General features: G+C 37.2%; 1 protein-coding gene and 1 long non-coding RNA gene across 2 annotated transcripts; both read left to right on the top strand.

Annotated features, from left to right (window-relative positions):
* The first annotated feature begins 743 nt into the window (after positions 1 to 743).
* On the top strand, positions 744 to 1607 carry LOC103414748 (uncharacterized). The gene has a single exon (XM_008353113.3). The coding sequence runs from the start codon at positions 744 to 746 to the stop codon at positions 1605 to 1607; it is 864 nt and encodes a 287-aa protein (XP_008351335.3).
* Positions 1608 to 5188: 3581 nt separating this feature from the next.
* LOC139190301 (uncharacterized) lies at positions 5189 to 6103 on the top strand. The gene is made up of 3 exons (XR_011574418.1): positions 5189 to 5328; positions 5547 to 5788; positions 5877 to 6103. It is a non-coding gene; the product is annotated as an uncharacterized lncRNA (long non-coding RNA).
* The last annotated feature ends 10207 nt before the right edge of the window (positions 6104 to 16310 follow it).

The following is a 16310-nucleotide window of genomic DNA, read 5'->3' as shown; positions in this document are numbered from 1 at the left end:
TAGTCTTCGGTTGGAGATGAGTTTCTAGGTAAATCAGGTCATTTTTTGGTTTTTAGACATTTAGCCATCTCAATTGGAGATTGCCTAAAAGTAGTAAACTGAGAATTACCCAAAAAAATAAGTGAAAGTGTGGAAACTAGGACAACTTTCACCTAAAAAAGGGAAGGATAATTTGTGGTAGACTCGCAAATGGTACTTTACCCAAGTAATGAAAATCAATTGCGGAGGTCGAAAGCATAGTGTATGACATTTAGGCTATTACAACTGATGTGGCGACTGCTTTGTTCAAGTTTGTTCGTTGAGAAGGCAACTGAGCGGCACATTCTGTTGCAACGTTTATTCAAAACTAGAGGTTCTTTTAGATGAGATTGCATTGATCCCGAGTTTTTTTTAACATCTCGACTGAGGATATAAACATTTCAATTAGAATTTAATAAAGTCTATCTTTTGAAAAAACAGAAGTAATGAAAATCAATTATTTATTACTTAACAATTAACCTATTAATGTTATCATTTGTGTAAAAAAAAATATATTAAATTTTTTTTTTTTTTTTTTTTTATGTTTTTAACCTTCTCTGAGAGTAAGGATAAAGGGTAAAAAACCTCTCTCTGAATTTCACAGCTCTCCTCACAAGTTCACAAGAAATCACAACGTCAACGAAAGAACGAACCAAAACAAAAAAAGACAGGAAATTCACCAACACGTACCAGAAGGAGCAAACACAAGAAATTCAAAAATTCACATGGCATCACTAGCAACCCATTTCTCCGCCTTCGTCCTCCTCTTTCCCATAGGCCTCCGCCGCTTCATCTGCTCCTCCTCCCTCTACCTCAAGAACCCATCTCTCTACCAATCCAAAGCATGGTACTGCTCAGAAACCAAATGGAGAAACTTCGATTTGTACTCTCTCACCATCGCCCTCCCCATCGCCTGCTTCTGCGAAATCTTCCTCTTTCTGGCCTTTTCCGGCCACCACCCCACCTACCGCTTCGCCTTCTTCCAGCAATCCGCCGCTATTTTCATGTTCTGGGCACTCGTACTTCTGATCATCTTCCGTGAAAACATCGACCCTTTGAATTTCAATGAAGGGTTCGTCTTTGTTTTCGCAGCGGTTTCGTTTTTCGTTGAGTACTCTGTGATCGGCAAGGGAATTTCGGGTCTTGGTGGCGCTGTGTATGATATGCTAGGTGCATTGACTCTAGTTTGTGCATTTTCTTGCCTGTATTTGTCGATTAGGCCCTGTTCGTATTTCGCCGAGTTTTTCTTGTCCTCTGGATTGGTTTTTAAGGGCACTTGGATTTTGCAACTGGGTTTGTCCTTGTACACTGATGTATTTGGGTTAAAAGGGTGTAAGAAAATGTCGGTTTGGCCTAACCAGGACAGTGCTGAGTGGAAATGTGACCTTGAGGAGGACGCTTTGAGGGGTTTCGCTGTGATGAAGCTCTTGTTCATCGGGCATGCGATTGCGATCCTGGTATTGAGTTTTGTGTTGTTTGCTTTGTTGGCAAGTAACTGCAACTTGCAGGCTGGCGAGGCCAGTGGCCCGTTGCTAGCGCAGCTGGAGCATGTATTGATTCATCCTGGCCCCGAGATTGAGCTGGAATGAAGTGTATGTTTTGCTTTTGTTAACTGTCAATTTTGGTACAAATTTTCAGATAAAATGGAGATTTTACTCATTTGTTCATTCTTTAACTTCAGTTTGTAGTGTTTTCCTCTTTTTTAATGGCATGCCGTCATTTGGTTTTTAGATTGTCTCCAGTTGAACTTAATTATTATATGGATAACTTAGTTTTTTCGGTGTATCAGTAATCTTCATAAAGAATTTATGACTTTGACAAATTGACTGCTGCCTTAGCGATCGTCGTTTCTTTTTTCTTTTATTGATGTTTCCACAACTCTAGTTTTGTTTTATTTTCTTTAATTTTAGAGCAAGCTGAATTATTTGGGACAACATGTTATCTGGCTTGTTAATCTGACTTACAGAGAATGATTATTTTGGATTATTCTAACTGCTATCATAAATAGCTAACATATCAGATATGGAAATAACTTAATTTAGTTCGGTGTATCCCATTGAAGAAGAAAACTTTGGCATTTTCAACCATCATCAATGAAATTGCCCAAAACCATGAATTTTAATCTGCCAACGGATTCTCTTGATCTTCATGCTCATGTCATCATATCTTCGTTGTAGGACTCTAGGTTTTGATATCTTGATCCGTTCTCTCATGTTCATGCATCCTGCATTTGCTTGAAAGCAAACAATGAGAGATTTGTAACCATTTAGAAAATTTTGAGTTGTTATTGGTCTGAATTAGTTCGCTTACAGAAGTTAATAAGAATAATGTAATAACCAGTCACTATGTCATTGTAAAGATTCTATTTTTGATAACTTTCTAAATTACTCCATTCCATGGATTTCATGGAAGCTGTCGTAAGAATTTTGTTTTTGTCTAATAAGAAGAGAGCGGTAATGAAATTGGCTAAGTTCTTTTATATACTTATCGTTGGTGAGTTTGTGAAAGCATACAAGCTTAAAGCACGCCTGGAACCTTGTGGCTTCCCTCTTCTTCTTCTTCGACTTTTTCTTCTTCTTCTTCTTCTTCTTCTTCTTCTTCTTCTGTGCTTCGCTTACCCAGGACTGGCAAGCATGTAAAGAATATTAGTTTTCTCGTTGTGTTGGGGTATTCTATTTAAAATGCCTTTTTATATGACAGAAGGGAACTAGATTGTATACTGGTAAACATCAGTCTTGAGTTGCTTTGGTATTTAAGGGTTTTACTTCAACTAGTCCTTCCAAACGCTTTCTCATCCTTCTCTGAATAAAACTTCCGGTGCACTGCTTGAACAAAGTTTTTAACTACAGATGTAACCGTGAAATTCTTACAAATTTCTATAATAACGAGAGAATTTTCTCAACCAGGAAAAGTAGAAAACCTATAAAAAAAATATGGAGTTTTTACCTTTAAATGGTATATAACACAAATAGAAATTCAGTAAACTCCATACTGTCTTGTCTAGTCTTTTCCTTTGACATGACGTGAAGAAATCTCTGTATATAAGTTGATACCAAATGTATTAAACTGAGTATACCTGATGTTTTATCTCGTATGTGGAAAATCAACCATAAGCTAAATAAGCAACTTAGTTACAGGAAAGTTTATAATCTATAGTGATTAAGAGGAAAGTTTATACTTTTAGTACTTAGATTGGAGTCTAAGAAGATACCGAAAGAGACAAATCCTCTATATGTACACAAATCTTCGAATGTTCCTCTATATGTACATAAATCTGGAGCTGGAATGGGTGATCAGCAACAAGGTGGCGCTTTCCTCCATTTTTCAGAACTTCCAACATCCATAAGTTCCTGTCTCCATTCCCCAGAAGGGAATCAAATAGAAAATCGAGAAAAAGAAAATATGAACCAAATCTTGCAAGGAATAGCAAGAAGAGTGACTTCATTAACAGTGCTAACGAGAAAATCTTTACTTAACTGTATCGGTCACAAACCTGAAAGAATGCTGTTACAATAATGACATCTATTTTGTCTTTGAAACGTATTGGGAATAATGCAATGACTTTCTGTGGCTGTCAAAACATGAATATTTTCATTGTACATTAGAAATATAGAGTAGATCAATCAGAATAAGTTCAGTTGAATCAGCACTTTTATTGATTTTGCTAATGATTTCATTGTGGAAATTACCTGTCTAATAATAAAGAAAGGCTCTTTTGGGTGATATTCAAGTTTGAGTGGCTTATACATTCCTTGCGATGTATCTTGAGAGTTGACATTCGTCAACATTTCTTTCAGCTGGGAACTTAAGATTACTGCCTGCACAGCAGCAATCTCTGCAATTACCTTCGCAGAATCTAGAGAAAGAAAAAAAATAAATGCATGAATACATTGTTAGCATCAACAGTACAGCAAGAAAACTTCGTTATACAGTCACTGGTTAAATATAGGACATAGCTGCCTTCCAATATACTTGTCAGACTTGTTTTGAGACTTTCCCCGTGTCTCCTGGTGTGTTGCCATGTTGACACGTTCTGTCATCTTTATTTAATGCCTGGTTTTAGGGATTGGAGGAAGAAGAAGCTTGGAATTCAAGAAAGCATTGTTAGTGTAAGTGGTTACAGAATTTCATTATTTTGTTTCTTTTGTTCTTTTGCTATCAAGGTGAGCATTGATCTGTACAAACTGAAATTCGCAATCATCTCGATGTGATTCATATATATTATTTATTGGGAGATGATGTGAACGATTATCAAACCTTTTCCATTTGAAATTTTAGAAAAATCAAGTCTTAAAGTAAGCTGGTATCCTTCTTTTGCAGGTTCAATGATTTCCACAACGTCAGGATGAATTCCCTTTACCATCTGTTTAGTATTATGCGAAATCCCATATGGAAGCATGACTCCCTGGGAAAGGAGAAGGATTGACACTGACGAGTAGATATAATGTGTATCTGATGCTGAAGACTGTTTTATTACACAAAAATCATCAGAAAATATACCAAAATACCTGCTTGGAAACCCATATAAGATGAGGTATTTGTCACTCACAAGTCACAACATATTACTTTCTTCATATATTGACTAAAGAACAGGTTAAGATCCTAGATTCTAGAACGCTAATATTGCGAAAGGAAGCAAAAATAAACACTGAACATAGAGATCAATTAGAATATTTCGAATTCAGTTTGCGCGGAATGAGGACTCACCTGGATATGGTATTCCACGGACCCAAATCCGTACAAGTGATGATCAATCTCTATGGACTTGTTGCCACTGTTATGAAAGCAACAATACTAATATCAGAATGAGTATTAGTTTGCATACAGCTCCAATGTTTCACTATATTGATTACCAAGTGCGTTGATGAAAACCGAAGACTATGTAAGCTTTAGAAATTGTATATCATCTGTAATGACCGTTTGTTTTCTATTCTATGCCTAACGAAATTGTTGATTAGTGATTCACACTGAAACATTGGAAGCATTACGTACCCACACGACATTGATTACGAAGACTCTTATGTATATATCGTATAAATTAGTAGACTTTTTAGCATATTTGTGGTTCCCATAGTCTGTCGACTTTGAACTTTTGAAGTATCCAAGTTCTAAATTTGATAAAATTGTTCGTCTATCATTATAAAATTTCTGTTTCTGTGAATGGGACTATATTAAACACCCGTGTTTACGAATTCTCCTTTGAACCATCTCTGAGTTCGGACAATATGATGCTGAACATGACATTTCTTTTCAATTAGGTGAAATATGTCGCGGGTACTGATTTTAGTGGGAGAACCGAGAACCATACAGGTTTGTGCTACCCACAACTTATTGCTGGGCAGATAATGCTTATCTACCAAATTCCTCACCATTATACATTTCATAATAATTCCTATCTACCATCTTTTTCTGTTCTATTGTCAATAATCTCGTTAAATCTGTTATATTGTCAATACTCTCGTTAAATCTGTTATGATGTGAATTTTTCTTCCCCTATTTCTTGATATAAATTTTCATTCTGTTTACAGTTGTGGAGGGTCAACGATTCTGCAACTGTCTGCCGATGGTTTCGTTAGGCGCTGATTACTATGGATGGAGCTGTTGCTGTTTTCTGCTAGTTCAGCAAATAAAGTGGGAAGCACATAAAGTTAACTGTTTTTAACTCTTTTCATGCATCCAAACATGAAACAGTCTTCCGCTACACATTTTCAACTCAAAATTTCAGTATGCATATCGCAACACAGCTGTTAATTAACTCTATAAACCTTATGTGGTCACTTATCCCTGTTGGATTCATGCTAATTGGTGTTGCTGTTCTTAAATGGGATGCTAATTCAATTTATATATTTCTTTTGTAGGCCTCTTTTGATGACAACAAGTCAATGAGACTTTGTGATTAAACGTGCTAAAGCATTAGTGTTCATAAGTGTTTAGTTTCGGAATATTTTGGAGCTTTGAATCATCTAGTATTCAAGATAATGATTACTTTTTGTTTTTAAAAGCTTTACTTTATAATCATATGGATTATAATTAAAGACTTGTTTGGGTGTAGCAGAAAAATATTGTTCGTAACCTTTTATTTCAATTATTGGAATTGTATGAGGACTTAAATGATTAAAATAGGAAAATGCATGCTAAAATGTACCTATAACAGTGTTTAATTGTCAGAAAACGAATTATGACAAATTTTTCTTTTGTAATTTTCAAGTTGTTAAAAAAAAAAAACATGTAGACGGGTGAAAAAATGGGTAAATGGGTACACAGTTATGGGTATGATTAACCGTTTATAAACGGTTATGAGTATGTGTATAACCGTTTATGCAATTATCTAACAGGTAAACGGTTATGCGGGTATAAACATAAACCGTTATGGTTAAATAACCACAGTTACCCATCCGGCATAACCGTTGTCCATCTCTACTAGCGATGCCCCCTCCAAGCATGCCCATCCTGACTCCTGAAAACTTTTTACCTGTCACCTCTCCTCCTATTTTCAAATGGGATCTGGGATGTAAATACACACAATGTCACAGCCAACAAACTACTTTGTGAAGTTGGAGCAAAATTTAAGTTCAAAGTTGCACTCAAGTTTTCCAACATCTGAAGCAACTGCCCACTCTCTCTCTCTCTCACTGCTGCTAACTTTGTGAGGGAAAAAACACACAGTAAAAGTAATTGTCTGTCAGTATGCTCATTTCTTGGTAGATTTTGTTGTATTAGTACCTTTGCATCCAAGTTAATGAATAAATATAGTACAGTAATATCTTCTATTGTAAATCCTCGATGCAATCCTCATCGTCTCATGAAACTTCGTTGTGGAGTGAACCTAGAATGATTTGCGCCATAATAGGTTATTCATGGTGTATAATTTATGTGTATATCTGCTACTATCAGTCATCCACGTATCTGAACAAGTTTAGGTTATTGAACTTCGCTAAATCCATATACAATGATTGCTAAGTTCAATATACACATGGGTTGTGGTTAGCTATTGAGTATTTGACTATTTGATGGGAGATCCAATTCAAAGCCATGCGGCCCATCCCATCAGTTCTTGATGTTGAGTTTTTGGCCCCACCACTATTTGGAAAAGACTTATTCAAACACTCGTGAATTATACCAAGCGCCAACTACAAATTTGCTAATCAAAACATAAGTCTATATATATTAACTAGCTATTAGTTTAATAGTACTTCTTTTCAATGTTTGAAAATGGTTTCCAATCTCTCACACTCCACAAACAAATGTGTTTCCACCATTCTTGAATTGAAGAAGAAATTGGGAAAGAAAGTTTTGTTTTCAGGGTTTTGAGTTTCTTCAATTGGATGAACAATCGTGAGTATTTTTCAAGAACTTTCAATGAAAGTATCAATTTGTGAGAGCAAATTTTAGTCTTTGATTGAATTGATATAAACCTACACACACACACACAAAAGAGACAAACGGAGTTCGACTAACACTAGTGTAGTGTTAGTCTAACTCTGTTCTAACACTAGTGTATCATGTTAACCAAAGGGTCTCTGATGCCTAAGTCTGAAAGACTGTAGGAAGTAATAAGAGTGTAGTGAGTGTTCTTGATTACCGGAATAAAGTGATTGGCCTGACTATTTATAGAGAACTAAGAAATTAACCTTAGTGTCCAGGTTCATTAAACCTGTTAGTAGAGTGTTACTTAGTTTACACATTGATGGAGGAATATTCCTCTAAGATTCCTGGAATATATTTCAGAATGTCTGGACACGGTTGATCTTTGGGTGTGGTACAAAGAAGAGAGGGTTGTATTATATCGATGATGTAGCATCAAGGCATGTCAATCAAGTCCATTGTGGTGACAGTAACAAGATCAAGACAATTTGGTTATGGCATTGTTGACTGGAACATAAGGAAGTTACTTCTGTCATTATTCAGTAATGTTTCAAACTCTAGTCTTAAACTAGAAAATTTTACCCGCACGTTGTTGTGGGGTCAAAAATTCAATTTTAAATTATTTTGTAAACACATAAACACACATATTCAAACATATAGAAATCAAAATGGAGACTGCAGAGCAAGAGCAATGTCTAAATTTATACAATTTATACAAAGAACATTTTCAAATGTCTTACTATTTACATACAAAAATGGTCAGCCTGCTATTCCCCATTGGTAAATATCCTAGTTTTTCATTGACGCTTTTATTTCAAAAGATGAGATTGTTTATATGAAGTCGTACCCAGTGCACAAGGCTCCCGCTTTACGCAGGGACTGGGAGAGATGAATGTCGGCTAGCCTTACCCCCATTTATGGAGAGGTGAGATTGTTTATATACACAAAAAAAAAGAAGGGGAATTGATGTTACAATGGGCCATTCACACGCAAAATATGAAGGAACATTGTTCTTGTTTGGCCAATGGATGAGAATGTTGTTCAGTAGAACACCAAATGTTTTTTTCTTAGAGCAGCGGCTGTAGACAATAGAGTTTGTGTTATTGGAAAAAAGAAAAGAAAAGGGGAATGTTAAGAGATATGGAATAAGTTTTGTATATGAATGGATTTACACTGCTGAAAAAATAAGAATACAGTAAAATTACCTAGTTTTTCTTCTAGAGAGGAGGGTCAATTTTTGAGCTAGTCGGGGAGGATTTTTTCTTCAACAGCTTGATTGGAACCTGGTCAAAATCTTGCATATCGGCTTCAGAAATTTATTCTCCCTCATTACTTCAAACACATTAAAAACAATAAAGAATGAAATTTCGATTGGATTGAGCGTAATTTGATAGGTGAATAAAAATATTGTTTTGTAGAATACAACCTTTTTTCAGCTGTTGTGAAAAGAGATTTCCTGATGGATTCTCTTTTTCTTTTGTGTGATTCTCCAGTTGTTTCATAAGGAGTAGTGGAAGACGAAACTGTTGTAGAGGAGATTGTGATTTCTCAGCTAATTGACTGCGGAGTTGCTAGCTGGATCATCCTGTCTTCAGAAATGTTATAGATCAAGAAATCATTTGAATTCAATGAATTTCTTCTGCTTCCAAATTGGAGGTGAAAAATCTTTCTCTGGCCTATGAGTCTAAGAAACTCACTCGGCAACTGCTTTTGATCCACCGATCTTTGATTGAAGACTAAATCCTTACAGGTTGTCCCGAACACTTCTTCCTCTGATTTGCCAATAATAAGAGCATTGATCTCATTTGTTTCATCCCCAAGGACTAAAAACACTTTGTACTTTCATTTGAAAACAAAATGTACATATTAGAAAGCATAAATTGTTTAATGAGTTTAAAACTGGATCTATATAAATTTTTTTATGTTGCAGTTTAATGTAACACAAAGCACACGATAAACAAAAGGATAGTTGCATAAAATTGGTTTTCAAAATTGAATGAATCTGTGGTCAGTTTTGTGGTTGCATGACTAATGCAATGATTTTATTGCACTTACAATTTGATGTTTCGTTGGCTAAATTTTGATAGTATTTTTGTAACCAACCAGTGATCGTCAGTTAAAAGGGATTAAGTTTAAGGTGTAAAAATTAAAAAATCAGTAAATGTTAATGCAAGAATGACATGAGAGAACAAATAATTAGTGGAATTGAAATATAGCGTTTAAGTTATTACCAAGGAGTTGGAATTTGATTCGGATGTTTTTGGCAAATTAGTTGATCGCTTGTTGGATCCTTGTACATTTGCTTGGCACATGTAGGGCAAGCGGTGCACCACCATTCATACCTCGTGTTAAACCACTTGATCGATGCTTTGCACAAAAACATGTCATCCTATAAATATTCAGAAAACTATTTATATGTGTGATAATTATTAAAGAAATAGTTTTTGTTAAAGACGCAAAAATCGAATAAGATAGCTTTGATTCAATATGACAACTTGTATATACCTTATATAAATCTGGATCCAAATAACCCAGTTTCTCGATCGTCACTCTCTTTCTAGTTTGTAAAATATCGGTCTCATTAGCCTAATTGGAAGGAGGGAGTGTTCTGATAGGGTGAGATAACACACACCTCACATATGGAGGCCAGAGATAGGGGGTGCGGCACATAGAGAGAAGAGAGAGATGTGTAATTGTGAGGTGTGTGTTATCTCACCTCATTGTGCCCTTATTTATAGTAGTAGGGAAGGTTAAATCCTTACCCTAATAGGATTACAACTCTAATTGGATAATATCTAGTTTAAAAGATATGGTAGAATCCTATAAGGATATCCTAGATATGTTAGGATTTACACAATCACATTCATAATCTAATAGGACTGCAACACTCCCCCTTAAGTGTGTAAATACTCAAACAAATGATGCATCAGGTCTTCAGAGATGAAGTAAGTACAGTTGATGTCATCGTCACAATGAGCAAATGTGAGTCTCAGATCAACAGAAGAATGCATAAAAGGTAAAACTCACAAAACCTAACTTTGGTAAAACCCAAGGTGGGAGAAAACCCCATAGACTAAGGAGAAAAGTGAGAAGTTGCATTAAGTCAAAACTATACGTCTTCTGGATGCAAGTAGAAGAGCTCACAAAGGTATGATCAGCCCATTATTGATGCCTCATCAAAACCTAGTGAGGTAGCAAAAACCCAGTGGGAAAAATGCTCCTAATCGTAGGAAAAAAAAGTACATCAAGATCAAGTGAGTATACTTTTGGATACTCCCTTTGAGTTTGATAGAACTTCCAAATGAGAACTACAAGCATTGCATACGAATAGTTAGGCATACCAATTTCTCGGACAAGCTTCTGGAAGGTTGACTTTGGAAGTGACGTCGTGTAGAGGTCGGCAAGGTTGTCTTGGATCGGCTTGCATGACTTCAATCTCCTGATGCTTTGCTGATGTAGATGTAGACGCAATATGTCTTGGTGTTGACTTCGTTGATGTATCATGTCTTGGTCTGGTTGATACATGCGGCATAGTCCTCATAGATCATCGTCAGGACTCAATGATAGATGAAAACAGCAAGTACTTAGAATATGCTCAACAAGAACTCCTAACCATGTCTCACGTGTGGCGTAGTGAAGTGAGGTGAGTCTTGGAATAATTCGAAGATTTCGCAACTAAGGTCATATTGTGAACCTCAAAGATATTGCGATATCCATTAACGGTAAAAACATAACCATTCAGGGATGTGCCTTGTGCAAGTTTGATAAGTAACCAGCATCAGCATAACAACAAGGCAAGCATCATTCAGATGATCAGGGGGGTCAGACCCGCTCGAGATGCATTGGGATTACCCCAAATTCGTATTACGTTTCAGGATGGCGAAAAACATCTTTAATACCAATTTAGTGGTAGCGTATAGGCGCGGTGTTGCATCTTTACCAATAGATCAACAACGAATGAGATATCCTATCCAATGCAATGAGCTAAGTACAACAAAGCACAACGTTGAACTCAGATATGGAACTTCAGATTCCATAACCTCTTAAAGGGTCTCATTTGCATATAGCGTATGGAAGATCATAGGTATACTCAAAGGTAACACCTTCGAGGTGTAATTTGACTGGTAGACCAAAGTACCGTCAAAACAATGCTTCAACTTCAGGTTAGGGCATAAACGATTTTTCCCAAGATTCTTCATCTCAAATTCCATCTTCAGTTGCAAGACAATTTTCTCAAGCTCTTTTAGAGTCTTAGTGAGATTCGTGTCAACAACATAAACTGTAACTCTAGCAATTCGAAATAAGACTTCATAGTTTAACACACAAGGGCATAATTCATATTCCTGACTGATCAAATAATCACTTTGACGGGTATACTACATCCGTCAAATTGTTTCAATCCGTAAGTGAACGACTCAAACAAGTTGAGAGGGTGTTTCGCGATTTGGAACTATTTGAATCAGTCCATGTAATTCTTCGAGAACTTACATGTAAATCTCCATATCTATATCCCATAGAGAAACATTAACCATATTTCATAATTTTGTAATCAATCACAGGGCATTTGAGAGAAACCTTGCTTCGTAAGGCGTGCATCATATCGCACTGTTTCATTCATCTCATTACACTTCCTTTCCCACTAGTAACACAACAGGGTTACCTCCAAACACACTTTGGTAAGGAATTTAACCTGGATTGTAATTTCAGTTGTCCAATCAGTTCTATGTTGTCACTAATCAACGGAACATGGTTCAATATCATCGCTTTTCATTTATGTCGATAGCTACCATATAAGTGAAAACATCATCGATAATAATCTCATTCCAATTCCATCTTCTCATCCAAACTAGTATACTGGACTAAGAGCTTTAAGTCTCGGGAGTAATTAAGATTAATCTCATAGATGGAAATGATTTTAGACAACGATTGAGTATGGGTTCATTTTGTGTCATGGCATTCCTCTTCTAAGGAAATGAATCCTATGAACCAAGTAACATGTCGTGCTTCAGGCCAAGATAGATTGATTGGTTATCCGCCAGTGTACCAGACGTCCAACAGGGACGGCACACCATTCGAGGATGTTGACTCGACGTTCATTATGTACATCTATCCTTGTAAGCATGTTTGCAACTGGTATATAATCTCGTAACTTTAGCTAGATCAGAGGAATGTGTCTAGAGCAACACTCTGAAAGCTAGAATTCATCGTACTTACTTATCATACTTGTGTGGTACGGGGATCGAGATGAGACATAGTGGGCAACGTCTATGCAAATTCATACCATTCTACAGGAACGTTGACGTTCTTATCTCCCCCTAACAGGGGGAAGACTTTCTCATTGAAGTGACAATCCGCAAATGAGCGGTAAAAAGGTCGCATGCAAGGGCTCTAAGAGAACTAGTGTGAAGGAGAATCATAATTGACAAAGATTCACATCCTTCTTTGAGGACCTATATTGGTACGTTGCGGCGGCTCAATTTGGCACATGAAATGCACACCAAAAACGCGTAAGTACAAAACATCAGGTTGGTACCCAGTAACCAACTGTAATGTCAAATAGGTTGGGTGGTAATACGCCTCAAGGCGGACCAACATAGTTGCGTACAAGATTGCATAGCCCTAGGCAGAAACCGAAAACTTGGTACGTCTCAACAAGCTCTGGGCAATCATTTAAATTGCGCTTTATGATCACAATGCAAGGCTATTTGAGGTGAACATGGGAATTTGATGTTCAATTATAAACCCAAAAGACATGCAATACTTATCGAAAATCGTCGATATAAACTCTCAGGCATTATCCAATCTGCCAAACTTTATGGGATAAGTAGGGTGGTGAACCCTTAAAATCGGCCAAGAGGTTTAGTAACAATGTGTGTGGACAAACATGTGACCAGTTTGTCGTTTCATCAACCAAAACCATAAGTATTTATATGGTCCACATTTTGGTTGGATTAGTCCACATATATTCCCTGGAATCCATTGTGAAAAAGTATGATTTCGTGTCTTTGCGATGGATGATTTAGAAAATCAATTTCCCCAATGAGCAGGCTTGGCAAAATGTGCTTATAGGCACAAGGTCCTTACTTCAGGTAAGGAGATGCGTCGTGGCATCATTGTTCAATCCAAGTGTCCCAAAAAGTCGTGCCAAAACAAGTAAACTGCTCGAATCACCCGACTCTAGGCCAGCCACATGTGGTGTTTCCTAGTTGGGAGGCAGCCCATTAGCCCCTGAAGCAAAACTTCAACCTCATTTTTAAAAGTGGTGCAAAGATATTCTACTCTATTTTCTTCAATGGTTTCATTCATGATCATTGTTCTCTCTAATATCCTTAAAATTCAACGAAGTTCTTGCAAAACAGGGAGAATATAAGGTATCTTAAATGGTAAGTTAGTACCATTCATACAACGAGAAGCATGCTAATGCTCTTAATCAAGTTGGACAGACCTGAAGTCATTGCTAAAGATGTGATTTAGGTATAAAGTTGGTGTGTGTAGTATCACATTCATCCAGACAACTAACTTTCCCACATTTGTACCTAATCACATATTTTATTGAATTTGGTCACATGTATACAAGAAACATGATTCAATTAACTCATATTTTAGAAAAATATCGATAAGATTATCCATAACTAAACAAACATCAAATGTGAATCCAAGAACATGAAAAAAAATGTTCACAAAGTAAATGGTTTACTAAAGGGATTCAGCCACCAAGGCCATCCATGTCAAAATTCTGCTCTTCCAACGATGTTTGGTGGAGCAAAATTAGTTTCACATATGGACTACTAGAATGGTACTCATCAACGATATTGGTAGGGGCATGAATAGGTGCATGACCAATGATTTGTTCCATCAAGACGGAATTAGATTATGCAGGGTTAAGGTTTGGGAATGTTATCCTTTATTCTTGAAGTTTTAGGTCTTAGGTGCCAAGGATCATGGTTCAGGCATAATGCCACACCTTGGCAGACCCTGATTCTACCATATGTTATAAAAACAAACTCGAAATTGGATTGTAATAGAGACAGACCCATAATTGGGTTCGGTAGGTTCCAGCCGAAGCTGGAGGGGTTTGTTCGATAGGCCTCTGCTAAAGTAGCGCAATACCGTTAGGTGCATCTTTGCCGAAGTAGAGCATACCCTTTGGTGCATCTCTGCCGAAGCAGGGTATCAATATTCGTTAGGCTTTGACTAAACTGGGTTGAGCCATTCGGTAGACTCTAGCCGAGCTGGGTCTATACTATTTGGTAGACTTCAGCCGAAGCTGGGTCTATACCTTTCTCTCACGTTTGTGGTAGTAATCAGATCCTAAAATTTGGTAAACTTTCACTCTCTACGTGGCTGCCTCAGGAGCGAATTAGAAACATGGAAAAAAGACAAAAATTTTCTCTAGTCAAAATTCAATCAGATTTATAAACTTCATAATCGTACTCATTCATGAACATAATCATGGTGTGCTTCAGGCAATGTCTTTCATGATTAAACGGTTCGTAAGAGCGAGCCAGAGAGCCGGAATCCTCATTCGGGAGGTACTTTCGTTTGTAATACTTCGGGCATAAGTCTTTGAATGAAAAGCGTGGCGGAGGCTTATTTAGCTCTTCCATGCCATTGTTAGCTTCAATGGTTTCTCAGCTTCTTGATAGTCAAGTGGAGATACACGTCTTGTACCCCACATAAAGTGGTTTCTATTAGAAACGTGCAAATCAGGAAAATCGAACATATGACGGTTTGACAATTCACTGGATTGGAGGGAACAAGATTGTGATTGGTGCTATGGGAATGAATCATCCATAAGCATCAAAGTTAGAACATTCGAGTTCTGAGACATGGTTTTCATGAAAAACGTCGGGTTTTCATGGATGTATTGTTTTAAGAAAACTTCGGGTTTCAAAGGCACTAAATTTGAAACTACAGATTCAATTTAGTTTATGAACGTTTAGTTCATAAAAGAGAGGTTCATGCAAGAACATATAATGCAATACGCTGGTTTAAGTGTAGTGATTTGAGTTGCTTCGGAAACTCAAGTGTGAGCGTTTCGGGACTACAAAATGATGTCAACGGTTTAAATAAGAGAATTAAATTATTGAATCGTTAATGCCCAAAAGTGAGCTTCAGGCCAATAATTTTGGATTTCTTGTCAGATTAATGCACTTCTGGTCACTTTTAATTAATTCAAAAGATCTGGACCATACGAGGTCGATCGTGGAAGCAAAATAATGATATACGAGTCATATTAGCTTTGGTTGGTGATGGGCCAAGTGACAAGTATATTATAGCTTTAATTAGCATTAACCAAAAACGTCCCAAAAATATTTAGGTATGGTTAAGAAGTGGGGGATGCCAAAATATGGCATCAGGTTTAAAAATGAGTCTAGCATGCTTAGGCTAGCTGAATTGCATGGGACAAGGCTGCAAGCCTGTTGGGCCTCGGGAAGTGGCTATGTTAGGCAGCCCAAATATGGCTGCAAGTCATAGGCCATGTGTTGGGAAAAGCCCAGCAACACAAAAGCTACTAGAAGTGGGGCATAAGGCGCGGGGTGAGCAAAAGCCCAGTATGTGTTGGCTTTGGGTCAAAGGCCGCAGGCGTGAAGCCCAGCACTAAGGACTCAGGCAATCAAACCTGGTCCAATATAAGAGCAGCAAGTGGAAGCCTTGCAATTGGAATGTAGGCCGAACTCATTCAACTATTGGCTTGTCAAATGATAGAAGCCCAACGTGTGGGCTTTAGGTTTCGTACATAGCAAAGCCCAAAAAAAGGTTGATGTTTGTGGTTTAGTTTAGTGCGCGGCTTGGCGTAGCTTCAGGCCAGCTAGGCGCAGCAGGGCTCACAACTTTGACTTAAATTCCCAGATTTTTTTTTTCGAATTCTAGGGTTTGAAAAACCCTAATTGCTTCTAATTTATTTTGATTCTTTGACTCACAAA

This window comes from Malus domestica, chromosome 13 (genome assembly GCF_042453785.1).
Source record: "Malus domestica chromosome 13, GDT2T_hap1".
NCBI classification, from domain to species: Eukaryota; Viridiplantae; Streptophyta; class Magnoliopsida; order Rosales; family Rosaceae; genus Malus; species Malus domestica.
This window is presented reverse-complemented; position numbering and strand designations above follow the sequence as displayed.

Bases quoted from the DNA above. Each gene is read 5' to 3' on its own strand.
- LOC103414748 (XM_008353113.3), top strand. From the start codon at position 744: ATGGCATCACTAGCAACCCATTTCTCCGCCTTCGTCCTCCTCTTTCCC.